This window comes from Gymnodraco acuticeps, unplaced genomic scaffold (assembly GCF_902827175.1).
Source record: "Gymnodraco acuticeps unplaced genomic scaffold, fGymAcu1.1, whole genome shotgun sequence".
NCBI classification, from domain to species: Eukaryota; Metazoa; Chordata; class Actinopteri; order Perciformes; family Bathydraconidae; genus Gymnodraco; species Gymnodraco acuticeps.
Window position 1 is genome coordinate 2,029,566 of NW_022990583.1, and position 27,803 is coordinate 2,057,368.

Here is a 27,803-nt window from a genome sequence, read left to right on the forward strand (position 1 = left end):
ACATTGTGAGAAAGGACAAAGGATCAAACTTTTTCAAACTGAAGTTTTTTTTCCTTTAATAAATGAACATTTGATAAATTACATTTTTTTAGTTGCAACCGTCACAAAAATACATTTTGTTGAATGGATTTGTAGAAAGGATTTACTTAAACACATCAAACCGACTGTGAAAGAAACATGCTCGGTACAGCTGTAGTTTGACTGTTAACTTCTATGGCACATTGAAGTGAATGGCAACTACTGCTGCACCGAGCGATGTTACTGGCATACAAAAAGAAAGAAATAATGGGCCCAGATCATATAAAAGTAATCCCAAAATACAGCGTGTAAACAGAAATTCTACAAAACTGGCAAGCAACATGTGTGCAGAAGAGTTTTGCAATAATTCTGCGATAGGACTTGTAATTAAAAATGGCAATTATGAAATCCACCTTTTGATTAGGGACCATAACACTGAGTACATTGCAAATAAAAATGTTTAATTTACAAACTCGGTCTGTCCTCTAGTTAGATTTGTATTTAGACATCAATTCAACACACGTCATTCTCAACAGCATATATTATTGTGACAAAAGAACATGATGCAGAGTAAAAGACAAAAATAAACATCTTTACAAAATAACTCTTTACAATTGTTGCGAAAAAGTGCTTCATGAGCGCCCAACTGTCTCATATTTAGTTTTTTAATACACGCGTTTAAATATTGATCGTGAATTGATCTGATTTGTATCTACAATTCAAATTTGAACCAGCGTTCCCACTAAAATCACAATATGCATAGTTGTGATGTGGCAACGTTATTTACGCTGCTGCTGTGAGGCTCGGTTAAAAACAGCACCAGCAATGATTGACATATGCCTGGGGAAGATTTCACGCAGCGCTGTCATCATGACTGAGTCTACACCAGGTAGTGACAGCCTTCAAATTAAAGACAGGAGGGAACAGCACTGTTGGAAGTTTAAAATACTGGATCCTTTCCTTATATAAAAATGATGGTCTTGGTAGGTTATGAAAACCCAAAACATACAGTAACAAGACAGAGTCAACACTAAACCAATTCCAACAAAACAGTCATGCGAGAACAAAGGGTTTCAAGTTCAATTTGATTACAAAGTGTTCAGAAACTTCATTAAAACCAAGGTGGCTTGAATTTCCTCTTACACAGAATAAATAAAATGTCCTTCGTTTCTGTTAAAGTCGTGCATGCCCCAGTCCTTAGAATAAGACATCTTCATGCTCAATCATCAGCTGCACCACCAGTTTCTGCTGCCTCATGTCATTCAGGGTTATCAAGGCATTCTGCTCCGGCGGCTGCATGAGCGTTGGACCATAGACGATCCCCAGGTTCTCAGAACTCATTAAATTGTCCTTTGCCAACTGTGTCACCCTGTTAAAAAACGATAACTGGTTATTAAGGAGACTAGAATAAGGCAAACTACAAAAAGAGGGACATGGCTAAAATATTAGAATCTTGCATAATTCCCTTATTTTCCACAAATACCATGAAAGACTGTCGTTAGTCCATTTGCCAATACTCTAATTCTGCTGTACCTTTCTGGGGGAAACACCATTTTTTTTATAACAAGCTAAATACCGGTCTTAAACAGCTGGGCACTGTGATTTTATGCTCAGGTGTAACATTCTGCTGACTATTTTCTTATTAACACATTCATATCTTGAGGAACAATACACAGAAGATGATTACTGAGTATTTATAGAATTAGTATGGCGTAATTAGGATCAACTTCAAAACTAATAACAGTGGCTTTGGCCAGTAAAGCAATACTTTTTTTTTAGTAGAAATGATTTATTGTTGGCTTCAATCTTTGTAAAGAATTTGGATTTGAACTGACCTCTTGAGGTGAGCCATCAGGTAGCGTAGGGTCTCGTAGTGGGCTGGGGGAAGCTGCAGCAAACTCTCGTGAATGGCCTCCAGTCTGGATTCAGCATTTGGAAGTTCTACATGACAATAGAAACATGATTAGTATCAGAGCGCTGCAGAGTACCAATAACACAGTGATAGCATGGAATAGCCCAGAGTGGAGAAGCTCTTACTTGCAGATTGAATAAATTTGGAGTACAAGTCAAACGTGATGACTGGAATGGGAAGATCTCTCAGGTAGAGCTTCAAAGCACCAGCAATGATGTTGATGTCTGCATAGGCACTGGCGCTGATGTCAGCCTTATCCCCATCTGTTGATGAGAACAATCTAATGATTAACATGTCCTTTTACATTTGGATACAATTATAAATAACTGCTGAAGTTCCCGTGTAGTTCACAAAATAACTTGTTGTGCCGTGCTGCAGCTGGAACAAGCTCCTCATTTAAAAGTATGAACACGTGAACTAAAACCTCAGAGACCAGTAAGATCCTGGGGCAAATAAAAAGATGTCAACAAACCTCGGTCAAAGGCGAGCCTCACTTCCTCTACGTGCTCTGAAAAGCCAGACACTCGGTAGAGGCCCTCGGAGTTCATACCTGCAACAGACAATTGGGAAGCTTGTCTCAGTCTTTCAGGGGGTTTCTTTCTCTAAATCACCCCCCATGCATCCCATTATGCTACAAATGAACTGGGGGAAATGCAGGCAACTATCCTAACAAAACTAAATATGACATTTCTAAGTAAACAGAATACTTAAATGTTGGAGTTAAGCATGTAATAATCAAAATGTATCAACAGCTTTCCTTTCTATGAAGTGATTGACAAGTTACAATGTCATGACTGATTTACTGCTTTTTACCTCTCAGCTCTATCTCTCGAATGCACATGTCCACCACCATGGGTCGGGTCGTGTTATGAGCTTTGACCAGTGTGGTGAGGTCACAGCTATACACTTTCTTTATCCTGCGCAGATCCGGCTGGCAGTCGCTGGGAACCAGTTTGGAGCATTGTTTGTGTACATTCAGTCCACAATCTAGAGGAGCACAAAGGCAATAAAAAGAGAGAGGGGGAGAGGGAGGGATTAGCTTCAAACTGATGATAACACAACCATCACAGCGGGCTTAAGACAGCAGTTTGAAAAGGTTTCCCAGAGTCAGTGATGATAAACTACACTGTCAGACAGCACAGCCGCAGCTAAGCTGTCTCCAGCTCAGCCAAAGGTAGATAACAGAGAACATGATGGCAGCATGGGCGGGGGTTCTTTGAGCTAATTTAGCCACATTAAGTGTGCTGGACAGCTGTAAAGAGCGGAGTGGGTGTGAGAAGTACGTCTGCTTGGGTTGCTGCATAAGTTTGAAATTAAGGTTTTGAAGCAGCAATATTTGTCTGACTGAAATCGTTCATCACAAAGACGTTTTTACCGCCTGAGCGACGTTAACGCTTGGCTTCTGATTGCTCTCAGTCAGTGGTTGCAGAGAGTGTAGCAGGAGATAAGAACAAAAATGAAGGCCATATGGAGAGAGAGAGAGAGGACAAAGAATTATGTCCAGTTTCTCATAGCACATGAGGTGTCTGATGATACCAGTGTTTGCCTCTGGCTTATCAGCGTAGCAAAACAACAAACACTCTGTTTAGGAAGAAAGCCACAGAGTACACTGCTGTGCACATCGGTTTCATGACTGTCTGAGCAGCGAACGCATCTTGTGACCATGGAAGACTTGAAAGCTGAACTCTCACACGCAATCAATCACTTAGATCTGCTGCTATATTTGGTCCAAATGTACACAACATTTGACCTGTGTTTAACCAGAATGATATCATAATGAGAAACATAACCTGTAATCAGATGAACGGCATCAGCTTTAGATGGCCTTTTCTTTGCACAGCAACCAGTTACATGGAATTATAAAAGAGCATGTCAAAACATCTAGTTGCTTCAGAGATGTGTTCTCTACTGATGCCTTTAGTTGGCTCATTTATTTAAACTGGCCTTTGTGTTGACTCTTCTGACTGGTGTTTGCAACTGCCTAATGCTGCTTATGTTTTATTGTTTGTTTATTTGATATCGTCAAAATATATAATTTCTGATCTTTTATGAGGTTCTATGCTAAATAATTTGTTTTGATTACTTTCTTGACTGGGATCAAACAATCTTGTGGGGTGGTTAATCACAGACAGGAGGATCTCAACATGTTCATCACAGATTTATAACCAGAAAATAACCATAACATTATAAAATGGGATCAATGAGTGAAAAAGGGGAAAACCACTTTTTCAAACAACCTTCTTAACAACTGAAACCTCCATGACAGGATAGAGTTCTCTACAGTTCATATACTACTTGGCATCTCATTAGTGAAGTGATATTCTCTGTGTCATACATGACATGAAACGTTGATGTTGGGAGTGAATAGTTACCTGAGCAGCGGACACCCTGGGCGATGAGGCCCCACATGAAGTTGGCGCAGTACTCGCACCAGTGTGGCCCTCTAAAGGTGTGTACCTGGGGTTTAGAGAAGACATGGTTATTCATCACACAAACACACACCACACATTGCCATTCATTGCTATGCCCAGTCTAACCTGGATAAACTCCCTTTTGATGTACTGGACAGAGATTACTTTGTGATACCAAGCTACAGTGGATGGGACCCCTCGCCAAATGAGAGCATTTGTATATACAAGGCAGATTAAAGGATTTACTATAATGTGTCTGGCATCTGCTACTGGGCAATCGGATACATGCAGGCAGGCAGTGAGGCAAGCCTGCAAGTCAAAATAACAGATGTACACCGACTGTGCAAATTAGAGATAAGATGGTGAACGGTAGCCCCACCTGTGTGCACATGCACGCACACACACACACCTTCACAGGTACTTGAATAGGTAGCAGTCGACTGCTGAGTGAAGAGGGCATATGGCAGGTGGCGTGTGGATGGTTTTTGTTCTCTTCCAAAGGGAGTATACAAAAAGCTTTGGGGGTCATTATATTCTGCCCGTTAGCTGAAACCCAAGATACAATTGCAAGAATGTTGGGGCGCCCAGAGGCAGAGTATCCCTAACTTCTCCTTTGTATATTTAAAGAACCATAACTCTTTACTGCTCTATACAATGGACCAATCACTTACTCTCTGAAAGAGAGCAGAGGACAATATCAGTCAACTCTATAACAGCTTTTTACAAGCACAGCTGCCTAAAACAAAGATGTATCTGTGAAAGCTTTAAGATCAATGCTAATCAATGTACTCTGCTAATGGCTTACCATAGTATGCATTAGTTCCCCTCAGTGCACATGGGTGTCAGCTGTATTTGCTCTCATCAAACAGCAACACATATTATGGTCTATGATGGGACAATCAAAAAATCTGAGGCATCTGTAAATGCATTACTGTGATTACTTAACCACTTAGGAAAAGTGTGTGAGCCAAAAAGAAAATGCTGTAAATGTATGTGTTATTAGGAGGAATATAATTAAGTTGTCAGCAGCCATTGAACTTTTGATCAGAAACCTACTCACCTTGAAGTTGTGTATCTTCTCATAGAAGCACTGCTTCTCCGGTGTATCTTTCAAGGCGGTCCGTTGCACCAGAGGTGAGGAGATCTGTGGACAGGAGGCCAACAGTTTAATAGGCTTCCACAGAAGGGTTCCCTTGCTCCCCAGTTTGACTCCCAGAGCCAAAGCCAACAGCTGCTGACGCTTCCTATCTTGTTTTTTAGCCTTGTGTGAAATCAGCTCCCCTCCTCTGTTGTCTTCCGCGTCCATGTTCAACTGATCTGGCTCCCACAGACTCTCCATCTCCTCTGGGAAAATATGTGGTGGCCGGACGTTGGTGCTGTGCAGCAGATGCTGCCGGCAGCAGCTCAGCGCAGACGAGGCAGCCACACTCCACTCCTCTGTGACCCAGGAGGGAGACTGATGACAGCTAGCACAGGGTTGACTCTGCATCTGGTCTGAATGCAGCAGCAACAGCGAGCAAGAAGAGCTGGGGGAATGGGATTGGTAGTGGGCGGCCTGAGGGTAGGAGTGTGCCTCACACAATGGCCCTCTTTCACACGCCCAGAAAGGAAAGAGAGAGAGAGAGAACAGGGTCCCTGATAGGGAGGGGCCAGGAGGTTTAGAGGGAGGGCGGTCGGGTGCTGTCAGGACCGCTTCATACAGCTCAGTAAGGCAGGATCAATAGTGCAGACGCCCCCTTTTTATATCGCAGAGTACATTCCCATTAGCGCGCTGCCTTCCGGACACACTCCACTGCACTTAACTGGAGATAATACTCAACTGCCAGCAGCTCTCAGTCAGTGCTGGGTCTCATAAACGGGTCAGGCTACTGCTCAAAGACTGACCAAAGGTCCCCTGGCCTGCAGAGCCGTAGCTGTTGTCGTAATACAAACAGATCTTGACCTCCAGCTATGTCAGTTGGCTGGTGGAATTCCCCACACTGCCGTCCAGACTGGATCTTCCAGACACTCGTGACTGCAGACTACTTCCGCCAATCACAATCATCGTCTCAGAGAACCAGCAGAGCTAGCCCATCAACTAGGATTGGGGGGGGGGATTACTGCCATAATCCTTACACAGGGAATAATCCTGCAGTGCCCAAATCCAAGTAAAATCCCACAGCAGGCTCATTTGCCGGTCCGCAATCATGTACTATTTTAGCAGTGGGGGGCTGATGCTGTGTTCATGCTGAATGTGTCCCTATTAGCTCTGCTTGTAAACAACCATTAAACTGCAACAGAAGGCTTTTGGCTTTTCTAATTAATCAAGAAGCCCTGAACGTGCATAATGCTGACAACAGAGCAGACTACATGTTAAATAACAAGCTTCTGCCAGAGATTGAGTCAAACAGCTATTTTACAGAACAACTCAGCCTTAACATAGAAAAGCTATCACGAAAAAAAGAAGGGTGAACTGATTTATCACACAGGGGTCATAAAGCCAGTAAGCATTGGATGTGTGAGGATAAAGAGCTGGAGAAAAAGTTGAGTGGTGAGGGGGAAAGCAAAAAGAGCCAAGGGGCAACTGCAAAGCTGAGATAAAATGAAAGGATTGGCAGCTTTCTGACACAGCAGCAAAGTAAAAACATATTGCTCAGGGCCTTTCGTGTGACAGCTAGTTTTCTTTGTCTCTGGCGTCTGGGACAACATTTAACTGGCTGATGGCTGCGAGAGTGACGGGACAGGTGAAGATATCTGTTATTGTGGTGGACATTCCCTAAGAGACCAACACATACCATACCATACAATGCGTCTCTACAGCTAAGTCTGAGGGGGCAGATGAGGAATAGACCACTCTGAGATATTTTAGCCCTGCAAGGTTAGAGGGAGGGAGGACGAGGGCTGAGCTCTTTGTCTGCAGGCAGATGGCTTCTTGTCTCTTAAAGAAGAGCTTGAAGAAAAGGACACAAAAGGTGGTCACACAACAAGCCCTTCTCTCTTTTCACTGGCTGGGCTCTTTATCGCTGGAGGGCTTTGTGAGAGCACAGCTGAGCGGACTCTGTTGTGATGGAGTACTTGGAATTATGGGAAAATGGCACAGTGGGCACTGACACAGTGAGACAAGAGGATACAACTACCCACATCCCAAACAAAACAGCCCTAACAACATCTCTGACAAAAAGAAAAATAGACATACTGTGAAGGGTACAGCAATCAAAGATAAAGACTATTATTCAAAAATGGAAGAAATTGGCACTTTTGACACCACTGGAACAATTAAAATGGATGTATTTGTCTGTGTCTGCAACTGAAAAGAAAGGTCAAACTGTGGTGTGTACAACTAAAACACATAATCAGCTTTGTTTTGCATTTTTATAGCATAACTCCTGGGAGAGAACAGGTTATCCACAAACAACATAACAATTTATTTTTGGAAACCTTTTCAGGGCAGGCGAGCAGAGAAGCCTGTCAAGAGAGCCCCATTGAGATTAAACCAGTGTGGCGAGTATCAGGAGGAATACAGGCAGTTTCTGGCTACTGAGGAAAGTCCTTCACATGCAAAGAGGTGATTCAGGAGGATGATCTAAGTGTTGGGTCAAGTACTCCCCCTCAGCTTCTGGGAGTATTTTAATTACACAAGAATTTGCAGTCATGGCCATATGGTGGTGTCAACCTGACGCTGAGTAAATACATGTTAATGTTGACTATACAGTGAAGCTACTGTGGCTGTAAAGCCTCAGGGCGTGGCTGTGTAATTGGTAAACATGAAGTTCAAAAAAGCTACCACAGATTTGAGCCGTCAGGCTGGGTCTGTGCTTCTTGGCCGTGTAATATTGGAGAGGACAGAAAGCGTTTTTCTCCTTTGACTGGCATGTCGTTTTAAACGCTTATTAACAAAGCCTCTTCACAGCGATCACTGACCCAGATCCTCATGTGTAAATCTTGGCAAGAGGATCATGAAGTCAGTTTTACACAAGCGCCAACACAACTGACAGTGTGACATTTAGACAGAGATGTGCTCCAGATTTACTAGCCAAGTGAGGTTAATTGGAGGCGGCAGTCCACAACATTTCAAACATTATAGCTGCAAATCAAACAGAGTGCAACAATTTTGGACACTGTTCAATAACGCACCGTGTTAAGCAAGCATAGTTTAGTCTGCATGTATTGCGGTGGGGAGGAGGGGGGGAGGAGGGCTTCCTCGAGGTTGGTTTAGGCATGTGTAGCTCTAAGCTCATTTGAAACCACAATAAATCAATGGATTGCTGACTGACCGATGGCCATAAGCATTAACGGTTCATGTTTCAAGTGACAGAGGTCCGCAGCAGACACTCCTGCTGACAGGGCTGCCATGTGTCTGTCACTGACTGACAAACTACAGGCTGACATTTGGGAGACAAACAATCCCCAAAGCAAAACATTTGGTCTTCAAGCTGAGACATCGCACGACACCCTCAGATTTAATCCGATTCCAGTTTTTATCCTATTTGGGGTTCCGCCATCTTTATGTTTTTATGTGGCCCATTTATTGCTGTGTTTTTATGTTGTGTTTTCTATAGATTAATATAGCCTATCATTACTTGTATTATTATTATTATTATTATTATTAGGATACAGTTCATCAAATCTCTGGAGAAGAAAATGGAAGTGTTGTTGGCTGGCTGGTTGTGAAATGCCATGATGAATGCTGGAAACAAGTTAAGATTGCCCTCTAGTGGAAGGATAGTTAGGATTCATCTCCAGCTAGAAAACAGACATTCCTCGTTGATAAATCATTCACTGACTTTAATCCCACAACAGCTCATGAGCGCCAGTGAATACAATGTGCAATTTGTCCCACCAGTGATCATTGTGTCTGATATGCATGGCAGGCAGAGCAAAGTCCCAGTCCCCTCGGTCATCATTACCTTTTAGAGGAAGCAACCAAGCATGGCAGCAGTGAACACACCCAGGGGCCACATGGATACTGTACGTCTCACTCAAAGGACAAAGGACACTCTCTCAGTGAAACTCTCGTTCTACTTGAAGTGTAAGAAAAACGTGCAGCGGCGTGGAAGTAGATCAAAATCATGGTATTATAAAGTGTCACTGGGCTGAGGGAAATCTAACAGATAGTTTACAGCTGCCTAGATGACTAAGAGATGTTTCTGATGGAGATGTGGTGGTTAAAAAAAATCTAAACATCTAAATGTAAAATATCGCTTACTCTGACTATAACGACCGTAGGTAATCAAAGTGTTTGGTGTAGAATTAAGAGTATACAAGATTTTGATGAGAAATAAAACACTTTAAAAGGGGACCTATCATGCAAAATGCACTTTTGTACGTCTTTTATACATGAATATATGTCCCCGGTGTTCCAGGGAACTCACCAAGTGTCAGAAAACACAACCCTCTCTCTTTTCCTCCATACCCAAATCTCTTAAAAAGGGGCTGCAACGGATCTGATACAGACTGATCCAGATTCGAACACTTCTATGACGTCACAGAAGTGGCGCTACGGCTATTGGGCCAACTCCACCAATCAGGAGGAGACAGCCACGGACATTGCCGTTCGAAAGCGCTGGAGACGCTGTAGTACATATGCCAGGCCTGTAGATGGTGCTGTTCTCACAGAATCAGCCCATGAAAAGACTGTTAAATTGAGCGAAATGAGGAATGGCTAAAATACATGATCTGTTTGGTATTTTGAAAAATAAAAAGTATAAATATGCCTTATATAGGTATGGTCCTACACTATATTATTCAAATATAGTATGATAGGTCCACTTTAACATTCAATAATGAATAACAATCTTTAAGTCTGAAATAATGAGTAAGCACTCTTGTAGAAGCGTTGTGTTATCAAGGATGATGGAGATGGAGCTGGAGATAACACAATTATTTTTCTTTTGTTGATTGAGCCACTAGTTATTTTGGGAAAACTGCTTATTTATATTCATGTTTGACAATTAAATATATCCTATTCTCATGCAGCTTGACTGCTAACCTCACAGGGAAAATGAAACTCAGGAAGTTACTGATCCCAGTCAGGAAATAGTTTGGTACTCAACCCGCTATTACATCCAGATACTGTATGTCCCTTTTGAACCTTTTTTTGGTAATTAACTAATTGAAAAACATGTTAGTTAGTGATCCCTAAAGGTGCCAGTATCTGTATTGTGTTAGCTTTGGAAGGAGACAGGCTAGTTGTTTGCATCTGTTTCTAATTAATGCTAATTTAAGCTAACCGGTTGCAGTTTTATATTTTCCCTGCAAACATGAGTATTGAACTACACATCAAACTTTCGGCTAGAAAACGATGAGCCCAGTTTGCCAAATGTCAAACTAACCTCTCCATTTTAAAAACCGACAGCAACATTTTAAAACGTTAGCATTTGAGAATGATAAATAATTTCAAAATTATTTATTTAACTACATTGTTGACTTATCTTTCCACCTTTTTATCGATTAATTGACTTACATTTGTTTTTTTCTAATTGAAGAAAATATCCAATAAACAATAGCATCTGTGAAGTAGTGCTTTGATCAATGACACTTCAACAACGTATGGATGCTTGAACTCGGTACCTTCCAGACAGCCTCTCTTACAGCTCCACCAGTCCACACAAAAGAACATCTAGTAATGAAACTCACCCTTTCGTCTCTTTGGAAGGTGACCCTGCGTGGCTCTGTGCGTCCACGGCTCAGCCTGTGCACCATCTTGTCCTTGAGCAACGAGGTGTAACCAAGATGTTCGTAGATGGGGTTAGTGGTCATCTTGGCGATGTACTCCGCCGCCTTGGTCTCGATGTAGAGTGTGATGAGGGCGTCTGTCACAAGGTCGTGAACGGACTCAAACCTCTTCTCCCCGACAAAGTGCTTCCCATCGTAGAAAAGTCTGTAGTTGAGGGTCTGGTGCCCAAATCTGAATCGAGACACAAGACAAGAGGGAGTAAAGCTGAGCAGGGACGGAACCGTTAAGTGTGGATGAATAGAAATGAACCGGAATGATTGGAGACAGAGCAGGGAATGGGCTGATGATAGGACCGGGATTCTGTGCTGAATACTGATGCTGATTCTTTACTGACGGAGTTGGTACCTCAAGGCCAAGGTGTGTGTCCCTGGCTGTCTTTGGCTCTCCCTGATGAGGTACGCACCCTCTGCTCCCACTAGAAGCTCATCGGCATATTCTCGAGAGATCATGCCATGAAACCTGCAAAAAAAAAAATACTTCTAAATATGCCTCCAATGTGATTTGATCCTAAAATACACAGATTAACATTTTGGATGTTCCCCTCAGGCTCTTACCAAAGCAAAGAGACACACATATGCACACAATACACATCCACCCACTTGAACCTAAACCACATCTGATGCATAGCAGTAACGCTAAAAAAATCATTGTCTGCAGAGTATTATTTGAGAACAAAGGCATGAATATATGCGTAGTAAGTCACACTCACTCTCTGCCGTAGTATTTGGGTCTGCTCTCCATCTGTAAAGCAGAACAAGACATATTGGCTGGAGCAACATGATATAAAAGCTCAATTAAACGGCTATGTGAATTGTTCTTACAGCCTGTGTGGAAGATAAAGGACTCCACAGCACAGGGTAGATTATCTCCATCTGTGCCCCCGCGTCTATTCGCAGCTACCAAACCATAAAGCCAAATCACAGAGTGTGGAGGTGAATTAGAGGCAGTGCAAGAAAACAGCCGGTGAGAGATGGCCAGATGCAAAGATGTAATATTTTGTGTGTTACTGTGTCGCCCCAGTGTGTGTGGTGTGTCGGCATTACCAATCAAACAGCACGGCTGGAAACAATTTGTCATTTTCTACATGTCATCTAACATTTTACATTTTCAGAAACTCCTTTCATTCCCTTTAACTGAGGATAGTTCAAATCTCTTTTAAAACTGACAGTCATGAACATAATGAATTTGGTATAGGTTCAATTTCATTTTGTGCTTGGTCTTTACGGGCAGCCACAATCTCGCAGAGCCAGCTCAAAACTTTCGCTTCGCTCATCATAGCATGGCAAGAATCAAAATAGGATGAGACATGCCTCATTTCTGGTGGGCTGTACAATAGAAGCTTGACAGCTCTCCCAGTGAGGGCTGCAGGAACAAGAAGAGCAACTTGTCTCTCAGCTTTATTCACAAAGATGAATAAAGTCTATGCTGTCTATTCAAAGTGTTCCTGTTGTGTGCACTATAGTGACTGTACTCTGTAAGTCATGTGCCTGATGAAAATTGATACAGGTTTTTGCTTCCTGTACTTGTTTCATCTGGAACTCTTCCTGATGTTCTTCCCATGTAAATGAAGGGAGACTAAATGTAACACAAATGTGTTCAAAGTTTTTTTTTAGCTTCACTTCAGCTGTTAGTTATACAAGTTGATATCATCCAAAGTTACAGTGTTATCAGATAAAAAGTCCCTTGTCTATTAAATACTTTATATAACCTATTCTCTTCCATCTTAGCATATGACTGCAGTTCTGTCCTCCATTCAGAAGAGACCAAATTAAAGACATATGAAGTCCCAGTGAAACAGAAGCTTCCTTGTTTACAGTATACACACCGATTTATTAATAATTGTTACTAGCTTACGTAAAAACGTAACATTTCTGTTTTACGGAGGACAAATTATTGTAATGTGAAAATATTGAGATATTTTTGCGTATTTAGTTTGGTAGATATTGTTAAACAGGTTCATAATATTACTGTACCAGGGTTGTGATCTTGAAGGGTTAAAAGTAAATTTCACATTTCATATTGCCTATGGGGCAAATAATAAACCATCAAGTTGGAGCATTGTACTTGATTGTCTAATTCTAGCACAGCAGCACACAGTTTAAATAGCGACTCCTGAGGTGTGGGAGTTACAAGAAGCAGCAAGTCAGTCTCCATAGCTGACTGATTGGTCTGGCTTCCAGCTGCTAAACTCAATCACTTCTTACTGAATGTTTTCAGGCTGCAAACTGCAGCTTGGCTCTGGTGTGGTAGAGGTCAGAAGTCTACCAGACTATGACAATATGAAAAATAAGAAAGCTAAATAAGTTATTCCGCTATGTTTTGACGTTATTTGGTTTTTCTGTATACTTCTTATTCATAATTATAATGCATTTTATTAATATTTTGTGAAGCAAGTTGCTTTTTCATATGAAGTATAAACATAGATTAAGGGGTTGTTATTATGAGGACATCATTGTCATTAATAATAAAATACCAAACAACTGATGTTACAAGCTCCTCGGTTGGGAGGTATAACAGGTTTTCTATTTTTGAATAAAGGACACTCTGGTTTGACATTTTAACCATGTACTTATAAAATATAAAAAACAGCAACAAATACCAATCATTTCAGCCCTATACAGTAGCCCATTGTATACAGCTTTACAGATGTACTGACCGCCTGAGGACATGTGATCCTCTTTGGTCTTGGGGCTTCCTGCTGTAGCTGGTACACTGTTAGAGAAAACAGGGATGGTAATTAAGGCCCTCGGAGTGACGTACACAGCTCAATGCAAGTTGTAATTACATACATTCTGTAGATTCGTTACCAAAATAGCAACCTCTACACACACATAAGAAGCAGGAAACTAAATGGTGCAGAGCAGCTTCCAGACGATGGACACTCCTCAATCAAACACAATCTCCATTTAGTCTAGCTCTGACTCAAAGGTAACAAGGAACAACAGGAGCCATTAGCTTACAGTATACAGACTAAGGAGTCAGAGGTTTACATGGTCATACATCTGCAAACCATTTGTGTAAATCAAGACCTTTTGTTCACTTACCTAATGTGCACAATGCTGCTAAACCCACATACGTACACTTCTAAATACACACATGCTGCAAATCCAAGTTTCTCTGTATTACAGTAGATGTACTTAAAAGATCGGGAGAACTTGAAATAAAATCTAAATCAAAGTGAAAATGGAATTAAAGGATTTGTGCCAGTCTGAGTAATCACCTCAGCAGCTTCACAGAATCAGTACATTACAATTAGTGATCCAAAAGTGAGAGAAGCCAAGGCGCTGCTGCCGTTTTCCTGAACAGGATGTCAGTGGGGATATAAATATTACACCAACGGAATAATCAGTAGCTAAATGTGGTTATTTCTCTTTCTTAATATGTCTAGAAGTTGCGTTTCACTTTTATCTGACAAGCTGCCAAATCCGACTCTATAATAGCCCTTTCTATATTATCAGTTTGAACTGCTTTACACTTTAATGCTCTCACTCCTAAATGGACTTTTAGCAGTCTATCATTGTGTAATATGTGGAGGAGGGCTGAAGACTAAAACAATGTCCTCTTTTTTTTACAACTAGTAGAGTAACATCAGTGAGTGAGGTTTAGCTAAGTGTTCACAGGAGCAGATCCTCCATGCAGGGGGAGGAAGACTCCTCACTGTGAATGTTCATGTTTTGTCAGGCTGACTTAAGCCAACCAGCAAGATCTGGACATCATCCATTCCTGTGACACACTGAGCTCTAAAAATACTTCAGCTGAGGACCAGAGGAGTCAAGGCAAGATGGGAGGATTCAGAAATACAGCATTTTAGGAGAGAATATTGGGAAGGGATATTACAACACAGGGGAAATGAATAAAAAAGATTTAAAATGTACCTGGTTAAAATGTAATCAAGAACAGGCAGTTCCCAGCTGAAATGATGTGTGCTCTGCTTTAACAAAGGCCTTATATTCTGATTCCTAACCCATTTCCTCCCACATGGCAAAAAAACATTGTATAATGAGGTGGGTGTACTGATGATCTGTTTTCAGCTAAGCCTCTTTGCAGGTAGAAAGTCATATTTCTACCCCAGTGACGGTAACCCAATTTACTCAGCGATCAGGAATCCGCTGCTTTGCATTTGTGAATGTGTTGTGTGGGCATGTGTGTTTGATTGTGTGCTTTTTATGCTTGTGTATACAGCCTTTTGAAAGCTGCAGCATATACAATTGTACAACAAAACCCAATCCTTCCAATTATAGAAAAATGTCTCTGTTATTTATAAATCAAAAGTAAATATGCTGTTATTTACAGAAATACACAAAAGGTCAAAGTCAGGTCAATCCCGTCAAAACATGGCTTACTGGCATATAGCAAAAATCAAATTACTCACAGTAGGACTTCCATATGGGCGGTTGGTAATCCTCAGGGTCTGTAAAACACACAAATAAAGCAGGATTCTGTTATTAACTCGCAGTGGTATTTACAGACTGTGCCCTGTTTTTCCTCATTAAAATCTCTATTACTATCTCTTTCCCAGTGGAATGACTGAGAGCCCTTCACCATGGTCATGTCAACGTTGTTTACCCCTTTGTTACAATCATGCATATGGATCACACTGTGCAGCTGCCTCCTGAGACGCAACATTGAATACACTTCAAGGACAATCAATACAGATGTCCGGATATTTTGCGAAACATCTTGTTGGCACACACCTGATCTGTAGTGCCAGCATGGTCCCAAACAAACACACCAATCAAAATTAATGAAAGTAAATACAATTTAGATCTCTTAACTCATGGAAAGACTTTCCACTAAGAAACACAGTGGTTGATTTATGATCATGTGAACACATTCCTGAAATGTGATGGTGCTGTAACATTAGCTTGAAAAGAGTAAATGGCCTGTAGCAAGTGATAATTTAGTGTAGTACCCAGCGGCTAAAGTAATGACTTTCAATAAATATTGTCACTGAAAGAGTAAGAAAGTGGCCACATTTGCCATCGTACAGTGCCAGGAAGGTGTTGAAACGTATGGACCTCATTATGACATGAACGGCATATTTTACTCATATTATATCAATAATGTTGACAAAACTTTTGCCTTATCTCTCCACAACAGCAACTTCATATGTTAAGGAAGATCAGAGAGATATGGTTAACACATACGCAACATTTATTTTATTTTAATTTATTTGACAGGGACAGTGCACATTGATTGACATTTCTGTAAATGCGCCAGACTTAGCCAACAGGCTATTTTTCGTCTGTAGTCCCTGCCCTGGACAGATGTTGAAAGTCATCCTAAAAACAAAAATTCACTTCAAATAACAGGTAAATACAATCAGTAAAACAACATTCAACAGAGATACTTATATTATGATAAAAAAACACATTCAAACTTGCTTGTTTATATCAATATGCTGTTTCGTAGGTCAATTGTAAACCTTGATGATAAAATAATGGTGTTGCAAATTCATTATGTGGAAAGGGACCAAATGTCAAGGCAAAAACAATCGGGTGCAAGATGAAAATGATATCTTAACTGCAGTGGACAAAGATCTTCACACTGTTATGCTCCACATTAATCATTTATCTTTTCATATGATCAAGGCAATGCTTGACCTACAAGATCCTAATAAGGTGTCTGTATTATGTTACAAACAAAGCTATAATTACACATAAGGAAAAATGTATTAACTCAACAGGTACAACTTAAAGTTAGAAAATCATGCTCTCTCCACTGATCATCATTTCATGGTTTGATGCTAACAGTATAAAGCATGATTTCTTTACAGGTTTTAACCCGTAGGCAAAAATATGTGATTTTATATATCGAAATGTTACTGCAAGTCCTACATGTTAAAACAGTGAGAAGATCACACAGCATCAAACATAGCGGCCTATCACAAAGACAGATGACACTAGCTACCAAATATTTAGTATAATACCTCTCATTAAACTCCCAGCGCCACTGCTGAACGACCCAAATGATTGTGTGAATAATGAATCATGCTGGCCTGGAAGATACATGTGGCTCATTTCAAACATTCCTTTGCAGTCATCAGCAAATCGGTGCCACACCTCTCTGGCCAGAGGGAAAAAATAAAACACTCCTGAGAGAGGGAAAACCAGTGTGCACTTGTTGGGTGTGGGTATTGACGTACGGTAAGCAAAATTGTGAAACTTTCTCATATCAAATATTAAAACTAGTTCTCCTAAAGTATAGTATAAAGTACTATTTGTACGCTGCTATGGACAATCTTGCAATAATGCCCATTTCAGTCAGACAACTCACGCGGTTCTTTAACATGTTTATTAGAAGCAGCATACAGTTGAGTTTGGCGTCTAGGCTCGGACCTCATCACTCCACACATATACATGGCAGCTGGGGTGGTGGTGGTGGGGCAGGCAAGCAGCAGCGACGTGGAAGTAGCTGCAGCAATAGCAGCAACAATCCATGCATAGAGAGAGATCTGGCAGGTTAAATAGAGCGGCATATTAAGGAGACTCTGTTTGGTTGGTTGTAGAGTGGCAAGGGGCGTTATGTATGAATGCAGCATAAGTGCTCGAGTTGACTGCCTGAACTAGCTCGCAGGCTTCGCCTCATTCTATGGACAATCTGCACTAATGTATATACATTTGTTTTTATATTCGGGATTGTGGGAAACGGTATTTCGATCTCTGTCTGTACACACAAGCTGGAAGATTGACAATAAAGTTGACTTTGACTTTTGACTAAAGTATGTTTATTATGATGCTATATTATATACAACCGTCTAACTGGCAGCACAGAAAGGGCAGCAGTCAGAGTGTTTCAGCATCATCTCTTCTCATCACATTAGCGCTGTTTCTTTGGACAGAGCTACATTAATTACACACAGTAAAGATAAGTGGTCCATATGATCAAATGCTGAATAATTATGTAAATTATAAAGAAGCAGCTCTACTGAGAAGTGGATGTTTTGAGTTATCGTTGTTACCAAAGCTCTTCACAGTCTGCCTTCAAATACAAATAAACAGGCTTCAGGCTCAGTTTGCTGAAGCTGTGTATTGAACTGGCAACAGTTTGAAAGATTTATTCCACTGCGGCTTGTTTAAAAAGGATGTGATTTCATCTGGTAGGCTGCCAAATAGTCGCTTTTCAATCTGATTCTTTTTAATGATGAATGGCATTTCTGTCTGGAGTATGGCCCGGGAAAGGAAGCTCTTAATGGTTGATTCTGACTCAAACACCGGCACTCACAAACACACACAGGCAGACACATTGCTCAGACCCACTTGCAACCACACACACACACACACACACACACACACACACACACACACACACACACACACACACACACACACACACACACACACACACACACACACACACACACACACACACACACACACACGCACACACACACACACACACACACACACACACACACACACACACACACACACACACACACACACACACACACACACACACACACACACACACACACACACACACACACACACACACACACACACACACACACACACCACACACACACACACACACACACACACACACACACACACACCACACACACACACACACACACACACACACACACACACACACACACACACACACACACACACACACACACACACACACACACACACACACACACACACACACACACACACACACACACACACACACACACACACAAAGAACATCAATAGGAATTTCTAAGCAGCTCAGAGCTTGTGCAGTCTGATGATCAGGGAGAATTTAAAATGCTGGAGCAGCCAAAGGGTTCTTCCCCTCCAAAAAACAGATATTAATTGTGTTGTCCTCTATTACTCTCCAGTCAGAGGCGTTCAATAAAATAATCACCGGCGGGTGTTTGCTAAGGTGACAAAGAGAATAGGTGATGAAGCTCACCTAAGACATTTATCCCCTGAGATAATGTCTGACGCCTGCGCACATGCTCACAAAAAGAAATGAACCGTCAGCACATAAAACAGTTACTTGAGTCGTGCTAAAAAGCTATGTATCCTGCTTTAGCCCTACTATTAGATACCAGAAAAAGAACAAATGAAAAGAGTTTAATTGATAACTGTGGAATGTAAATGGCTGGCAATGTTATGACGCCTTTTTTTGATGATTTTATATGAATATGCTGCATGATTAATAGGGTAATAATTAGGATTGCAAAATTCCGGGAATTTTCAAAGATGGAAACTTTCCATGGGAATTAACGGGAATTTATGGGAATAAACTGGGAATTTTCAAAATTGAAGGTTGGCTCTTCATAGGGATCTTATGGGGAAAGTATATTTTAGCATAATCTTGACTAAAACAAACAGATGCCATTCAAGTACAGAATATCCATGCCATAGCACACTGCTTACGGCATGGCTATTGAGACCACACCCCCTACAGGCACTGTGCATTCCTCCATCACATGCACAGATGATTTTTGAGCCCAAAGCACAAGACAAATGAAGCCACATCTTTTCATTTAACATTTTGGGACTTTGTGGGGATTTTTGGATGGGGGGTGCATTTTTGTTCATTTTTTTAATGAGTGGGGTTGGGGGGGATGAGTAATATTTAACTCAACATTCCTGTTTTCGTTCTTCAATGAAACAAATAATTGTTCAATAAAATAATTAAAACTTGTTCTGTTCTACTTAAAAAAAAAAAATATATATATATATATATATATAATTTTTGTTTAATTTTGCATCAAATATTTCCAAAATTCCCCAGCTTAACTTCCCATGGAAACTTTCTGGAAATGTAACGGAAATGTTCCGTCCCTTTGCAACCCTAGTAAGAATAGGTAAAGAGGTAATATGTAACTGATCATGTTTCCCAACAACATAAAATAGATATCGAGTGGTTGTTGAACTGTAACAATACATTCAATGTCTAAACAAAGATATACTATTACTATAACATTGAATTATTATATTTCATGCCTTTCATAACTTTTACAACGTTGATTGTAACAGAGAGATACACCAATTGCAATGGAGAAGTAATGGCCTGTTAGTGTGCAAATTGCATAAATAAATACAGTCTAATGTAACATTCTTGCACCATAAGAAAGGGCTTTTTGAGTTTGATGGATTTTACTTTCTAACAACAAAAAATTGGTATCACCAGGATATATTGGACATCATTTTTGTTAACACTACAAACAGAAATCCTTTTATTAAAATGCATTTGAGGCATTTCCTGTTTGTAAACACTTCTTCTGCCAGTATATCAGATCAAAATAGGGAAATGTTTGATGGACTTCAGTGATGAAAGATCTCTCCTCTTCTCCCTATACTAGTTATTAATTCATAGTTCATACTAGATGCGACTTCAAGGACCATCTGCAAACACATGAAATACAAGATGCACAGCTGTCACTGTGCCATGTTTTCTATGCTGTCTAATTGCAAGATACTGGCTCCCCCCCATTTCGAACACTGATCATAGACACTAAAAAGGTTGAGAACGAATCACAGACATGCTTTAAAAACAGGACTGTTTTCAAATCAGCCGAGTATACACACTCCTCACAAGAAAACGATAGATCAGGTTATTCTGTTGATTTCCAGTTCAATGTCCAATGTGTTTATGGTCTACATGGTCTCATCTCTGCAGGGGTTGGGGTCTGAAGGTGAGTGAGTTTGTTTTGGTGGATCCTCAATCTTATTTCATTTCAAGCTATGAGAGTGCCGGGCAATAACAACGTCCTTTGTGATACCCATCTCTTTTGGTGAGAGATATGGGTCATTTGTATCATGACCTTGACTTAGCAATGATGAAGTTAGAATTGTAACAAACTCACACATTTTAGCCCAGCGTTTCTAAGGTGTTTTCTTCCTCTGCTACACAATAACTAAACAAGCCTTTCAGATGTGGCTTGCTCAAAAGAAATGTGCTACCTGGAACATGTAGATGACTCTCAGATTCATGTCTTGGAAGTAATGAGCACCTATGTACGTATTGTTATCCTATTTTTTTATTACACTCATTTACCCTTTAAAAAAGGAGAAAAATGTAATGTATAAATGACACAACACATTGTGGAGCACTCAGATACATGCAGGCCCTCACATAAAAGCACCTGCGCGCACAAACACACACACTGTGGTGTCAGTGGGATGCAGCAGAGCTGCAGCAGAGAGACCATCTGCGGATTACTCTGGTCCAAAACAGACATTTCAACACTGCCTTAGTGCTGAGTAGATGACAGGTAACAGGGTGCCTCTCTCAGACATGTTTGTGTGCAACTGGGCTGGACTCCATTGGGGAAACGGTTTGTTATTTTCCATTAAGAAGATTAAGATGAGTTTAGATGAGCTTTTAAAAGCACAATTTAGTTATCTGCCACAGAGTCTGTACATGTAATTAATACAGGATTGGCTACTGGGATATGTTGAACTACAATTGAAATACTTGTGGGACAAACATTCCCCTTGCTGATGCTGTAAAACACGCAGATCATTTTAGTCATTCAGCATACATGACACAAATCCAGTCCGATGTGATTTATACTGGTAAGGACAATAATTAGATGTGGTGGAAAGATTTCGAGGTGAAGTGAGCCTTTGCCAGACATATATGCAGGATCGCGTCGAGCAGATAGCCTCTCGGTAATACATACGTGGGCGACTGTGGCTGCGAGGGAGTGCGGTTGTCTTTCAACCAGAAGGTTGTGGGTTCGATGCCAGCCCATGTGGCCAACATGTCGATGTATCCTTGGGCAAGATACTTAACCCTGAGTTGCTTCCGATGGCATGGCCAACGGTGTGTGCATGTGTATGTTAGGTCCTAGAGTAAGATACACTGCTCTGTATGAATGGGTGTGAATGGGTGAACGACATGTAGTATGTAAAGCGCTTTGAGGGGTCTTAAAGACTGGATAAAGCGCTATATAAGTACAGTCCATTTACCATTTACCATTTACATGGCTGTAACTTTGCCTCTCTGACCAATGTTGTCATTTAAGGCTGAAGGCATACTTTCATGCTTTACTCTTCAATTCATCTTCAAAGCTGTATTTCCTGGAGCAGTCTGGCAAATGGTGTGCTGCTGGTACAGTACATGCTTCAATGCCCTCCCGTGCCAAGAATGTGTAAGAATCTCCTGATCTAGAACCATTTCCACTAAATATCTTTTCCAGGCAAACGAAGAGATTGCAAAAAACATGCTGCAATCCTGCTGCAGTCCTTCCAGTTTGTATGTTATCTTATTATAACTGGACTCAAATGTTCAGGGTATATCCATTATTATTCATGTATAGTGTTTTATACTGTGTGCATATAATGCAGACTAAACATTAAAATGTGGTTTGTGTCCATACCATTGTTGCTTCATTTCAATAATTAGCACAAAGTGCAGAAATAAATCAATGTCTGTGCACATAATATAATTACAGTTGCCAATATCATAAATCAATACTCAGCACAAAAAGCTGCCATCATTGACACAAGTTAAAATTAACCTTATTTTTCACACTCTGCCCCAAATAGCCTCCAAACAAAATGACCTTTTAATCAGAAGCAGCTGAAATAACTTCACCAAAAGCACTTGGTTTGTAGCCAGAACAGAAAACCCTAATATGGAGTAGAAATTGAGCCGAGATTCATTTTTGAGTCAAATGCCTCACAGACAAGATTATTCAAATGCTGTGTCTGACTTCCAAAGAGCTGCGTATGAAAATAATAATACCCTTGTGAGAACCCCTTCATCCCTGGCAGCAGCACAGCTTGTAACCTCTGATAATTATATTGAGAGCCCAAAAGTAATGACAACCCTCCAATGCCACAGAGAGAAAAGAGTTTCCTCTTAAAGCAGCAGTGGTCAAACAGTAAATCTATTGCTTTCTGAAATGCACACATGAGATAATGCTCAGTGAAGTATGTGGTTGCCACAGGGTATATCAGCTTGGAAACAACTGTCTGTCCCTCCCATTGGGCAGTACCTAGGGAAATGTGACGCTGCTGTGTGGTGGGGTTGGGATGCATAGGGAGGGAAAACGTCAAACCAACATTATTTAAACTATACAATATCCTCACCCTGTAATAAATCCTACAGCTTTGCCGTGCAATATTCAATCTTGTTTCTTTTATAGGCGTAAAAAGTCCCCACACATTTACTAGTTTCCTAGACTCCTCTTGGTAAAATGCAAAGTATAGGTGTAAACCATAGACTGTATATATGATGGAAACAGCATATGAAACAAAATGCTGAGCCTGGTGTCATAAAAAACCTCTCCCTCCCATAGTCACACACACTGTCTCTCCCACATGCACGCCCCTGGATGTTAGCGGGGCTGCCACATCAAACAGTGCTCTGATAGTGGAATTTGTACTTTATACCCTGGCAAACATGAGCAATGCGCTTTATCAACACAGAATGGGATACACACTGAGACAAGCTATTTAATTCTAGGTTTGTTTAAACAGCTGCTAACCCACTTTCGGTTCTCATTCTGTAAAAATTCAAACCTGAAATTACATTTTTACAAATTTGCAATAGGTGGGAGCTACATCTCATTATATGCAATGAGGATTTGATTGGAGTTGTGTGCACACTGTGGCAGTATGCACTGTAATATCTCACTGGAGCATAGCATATTAGGATTTTTTTGTACAATGTCAGAACATGTACTAGCCTGGTGCTGCGTTTTGGGAAATGGTAGCCTATAGGCCAACGATAATCCTACAGCCAAAGAAATTGAAAGTCAACAAGGGAGTTATGTAGATGATTGGCAATCTAATGATTACATCCAAACCCAACGTCAGGATGATTTTCACTGATCGTTTATCCTAAATCACAGCAGTCACTGGAAGCTACTTTAATAATAGGCTGCATTTGTTTATTGTTTAACATAAAATGCAAATATAGAATGTCACATCATCGCCTATTTTAGGAGCAGCTTTATACAGGATTATTTAAAAAAAAAAAAAGTTTGTACAAAATGCATACATTTCAAAAGACACAGACAAGCAATAATTAAACTCCCGTAAAGAAATGTTATATACTCCTTTTTATTATTATTATCATCATATATTACGTGAAAGCCCCATTGTGCAGTTCGAGTGTGGGTTGTGTGAACTCTTACCGGAGGACACGGATGAACCTGAGAGGCTTGAGTTACTGGATGCTGCCATCCCAGCCCAGTTTCTCGGCTCGGTTATTCCCGTTTGGCCAAGGTGCGCTCACAGCAGCTCGTCCCCGGCGGTGCCTCCATTGCACTCACGTCCCAATGTGCTTCACCTCTCATGGATCTCTCCCGGTGACTATTTCACGTCTCGTATCGCCCGGAGCCCACCATCCGTCCGTCTGAATCCGCCGAACCTTCCCCTCGGCTGGCTGGCTGTCTGAATCCGCATCCACTGAAGGTGCTTCCGCCACGGATAAAAATAGTCAGACACGCCACAGCAATATTCTCCGCGGATCAGTTTCTACAGAGCATTTCCTCGCATCGGACAGACAGAATGTGTAGGTCTAGATCTATGCCATGCAGAAATCAGCTATGGTTTCCATGTGCCACTTTAAGGATTCTGATAAACACACTGCAGCGTAGACGCGCCTTCTTAAAGTGAAAGTTTGGAGAAGGGTTGCCAGATGTAAGCAAGCCCTGCCAAAAATAAGCCCAGAACTACAGACTTCTACTCTGTTTGCAGGATCCAAGACAGACTGTTTGACTTAAGAACCAAATCTTATAGGAGAGTCATGCAAGGGTCCAACTGCCTGAACCAATTGTTACACCTTTAGAATATTTTTTATCAGATGTCATGTTATGTTCCAAGAGCCAGAATGAATGGCATGAATGGTCTTTTGCGCCATCTGGTGGAGATGGTTTGCCTACAATGTATGGGATCATGACAGATTAAAGTAAAAATATAATTGTATTTGAGGCCTGTGTGAGATGTAGCACAGATTTTTAAGAGAAATGTTGAAGCCTGCTTGATTTGATCAATGTCCCAGCCACAGCTATACCTTCTTCTTCAACTGGATGTTCTTGTAATGAGGAACAATGTGGGTTGATGATTGTTATTTTAATTTTGATGGTGACCAACAGGTGGCTGATTGGATCCGTATTGCTTAAGTACTGATGTGGTGTTATACCTGGAGTGGCAAAATTATTAGTGAAAGAAAAGCACTCCCCTCTCTGTCATTACCATTACATTACATTGCATTTAGCTGACGCTTTTATCCAAAGCGACTTACAATAAGTGCATTCGTCCAATAAGATACAAACTTGAAGAAAACAGAATCATATAAGTACATCAGGTTTCATAGAGCTAAAACATTTAAAGTGCTACTCAACTGGCTTTAGATAAGCCAGTCCTTTATTAGTAAGTGCTTTGTTAGCAATTCTATTGCTCGAAGTGGAGTCGAAAGAGATGGGTTTTAAGTCTGCGCCGGAAGGTGTGTAAGCTATGTGCTGTCCTGATTTCAATGGGGAGCTCATTCCACCATTTTGGAGCCAGGATAGCAAACCCACGTGTTTTTGCTGATGGGAACTTGGGTCCCCTTCGCAGCAAGGGTGCAGCGAGCCGTTTGGCCGATGCAGAGCGGAGTGCACGCGCTGGGGTGTACGGTTTAACCATGTCCTGGATGTAGGAAGGGCCAGATCCATTCACAGCATGGTACGCAAGTACCATTGTCTTGAAGTGGATTCTAGCAGTTACCGGAAGCCAGTGAAGTGAGCGGAGGAGCGGAGTGGTGTGGGAGAATGTTGGAAGGTTGAAGACCAGACGAGCAGCTGCATTCTGGATGAGCTGCAGAGGCCGAATGGCGCATGCAGGTAGACCAGCCAGGAGGGAGTTGCAGTAGTCTAGGCGTGAGATGACGAGAGCCTGGGCCAGAACCTGCGTCGCTTTCTGGGTCAGGAGGGGACGTATCCTCCTGATGTTGTAAAGAGTGTATCTGCAGCAGCGGGTTGTAGCAGCGATGTTTGCAGTGAAGGACAGTTTGTTATCTAGGGTCACACCCAGATTCCTTGCAGTCTGAGTCGGGGAAACAACAGAGGTGCCGATGTTGATTGTCAGGTCAAGAGTGGGACAATCTTTTCCCGGAAGGAAAAGCAGTTCAGTCTTGTCAAGGTTGAGCTTGAGGTGGTGAGCAGACATCCACTGAGAGATGTCCGCTAGACAAGCAGAGATGCGTGCGACGACCTGGGTCTCTGAGCGGGGAAAGGATAGAATTAATTGGGTGTCGTCAGCGTAGCAGTGGTATGAAAAACCATGCGGCTAATGACAGATCCGAGCGAGTTTGTGTACAGGGAGAAGAGGAGGGGACCAAGAACAGAGCCCTGAGGAACCCCTGTAGTTAATTGACAAGGGTCGGACTTGGACTCTCTCCAAGTTACCCTGTAGGTACGGTCTTTGAGGTATGAGGTGAGGAGGGAAAGTGCAGAGCCTGAAACTCCAAATTATTGGAGAGTGCGAAGGAGGATCTGATGATTCACTGTGTCGAATGCAGCAGACAGGTCCAAAAGGATGATGACAGAGGAGAGGGAGGCTGCTTTAGCAGTGTGCAGTACCTCAGAGACAGCGAGGAGGGCTGTTTCTGTTTCTGTTGAGTGACCTGCCTTGAAACCAGACTGGTGCGGATCCAGAAGGTTGTTCTGATTGAGATAACAGGAGAGTTGTTTAAAGACAGCGCGTTCAAGTGTTTTAGACAGGAACGGGAGGAGAGAGACAGGCCTGTAGTTTATAACATCAGACGGGTTGAGAGTGGGTTTCTTTAGCAGAGGGTTTACTCTTGCCTCTTTGAGACTGTTGGAAAGTGACCAGAAGTTATAAGTGTTGATGAAATGGGTGAGAAACGGTAGAATATCAGGAGCGATAGTCTGAAGGAGGTTTGAGGGGACAGGGTTACCAGTACCACTGCTGAAGTACATGTCCAATGGCCAACAGATTAAGGTTGTGTGGTTTTAGTGGAGAGCATTGTAAACTGTAAATAAACTATAGGTTACCAAAAGAGAAAAGGAGCATGCCTTCAGCTAAATTGCTAATATGAAATCAACTACTACAACAGCAGACTGATGTGATGTAATCCTAATGTCCTCACCTGTTCACATGAGCTGTCATATCATGGTCCTCAGTGTTCCTTCCAGATGTGATTAGCTTCTCCATTCCCATGGTGAACTGCCTTTTAGGACAGAGGTGTCTGTGAACACAACAGTGAGCTTTTTTGTAGTCGTTCTGCCCCCTAGTTGCCATATGAATACATGCAGCTTGAACATCCCAGGATTTAGGCTACCACACTAAAATCACTGTTTGAGTTAGTATTTTTTCTGATGAACACCGTGCATGCTGATTTATTGCGTTTTTCGCTTGTAGGACAATTTCAGGTGTACTTGATTAAATGAATAACAGGTGAATCGTCTGCTTCAGTTTGTTTTTGTGCACCGTCTCATTCATGGGTCAGACCGCATCGTTAATGATATATTGGTAACACCTGTGCTTTTCCTACTTTGACAACTACAGTAAAGAAACGACCTCTAGCACTAGAGGTTACTATACATGGTAGGGGGACATGAAGCAACATTATGAGTCTAAATGTGCTCCTTAAATATGTAGCTTTGTGACGTTATCCAATGTGTGTGTCTTATCAGTTTAAAAACAAAAGGTTTACTCACCAATGTCAATATAAAAATATAAAACGTTTAGCACCCAGCAAACAATTTAAGCAACTGAGCTGAGACGCCGGAAGTCTCCGAGTCCTGCAAGACCGAGGAGAGGGCTAAAACGCCGGCAAA

The 27,803-nt window shown here is 41.4% G+C and overlaps 1 protein-coding gene across 2 annotated transcripts; it reads right to left on the bottom strand.

Annotated features, from left to right (window-relative positions):
* Positions 1 to 39: 39 nt before the first annotated feature.
* chn2 (chimerin 2) lies at positions 40 to 27,784 on the bottom strand. 2 transcript variants are annotated; one of them, XM_034228112.1, is made up of 14 exons: positions 27,684 to 27,784; positions 27,113 to 27,211; positions 15,429 to 15,467; positions 13,713 to 13,768; positions 11,766 to 11,797; positions 11,402 to 11,515; positions 10,957 to 11,227; positions 5,402 to 5,485; positions 4,303 to 4,387; positions 2,744 to 2,917; positions 2,403 to 2,480; positions 2,056 to 2,193; positions 1,854 to 1,959; positions 40 to 1,387 (listed from the first exon to the last, which is right to left on the bottom strand). In XM_034228112.1, exons 5-14 carry the CDS (start codon positions 11,795 to 11,797, stop codon positions 1,216 to 1,218), a joined length of 1,254 nt encoding a protein of 417 aa, XP_034084003.1. In that variant the 5' UTR covers positions 13,713 to 13,768; positions 15,429 to 15,467; positions 27,113 to 27,211; positions 27,684 to 27,784; the 3' UTR covers positions 40 to 1,215. The 2 variants fall into 2 exon arrangements, with proteins under 2 accessions (XP_034084003.1, XP_034084002.1); XM_034228111.1 differs by lacking the exons at positions 27,113 to 27,211; positions 27,684 to 27,784 and adding an exon at positions 24,153 to 24,850.
* Positions 27,785 to 27,803: the final 19 nt, after the last annotated feature.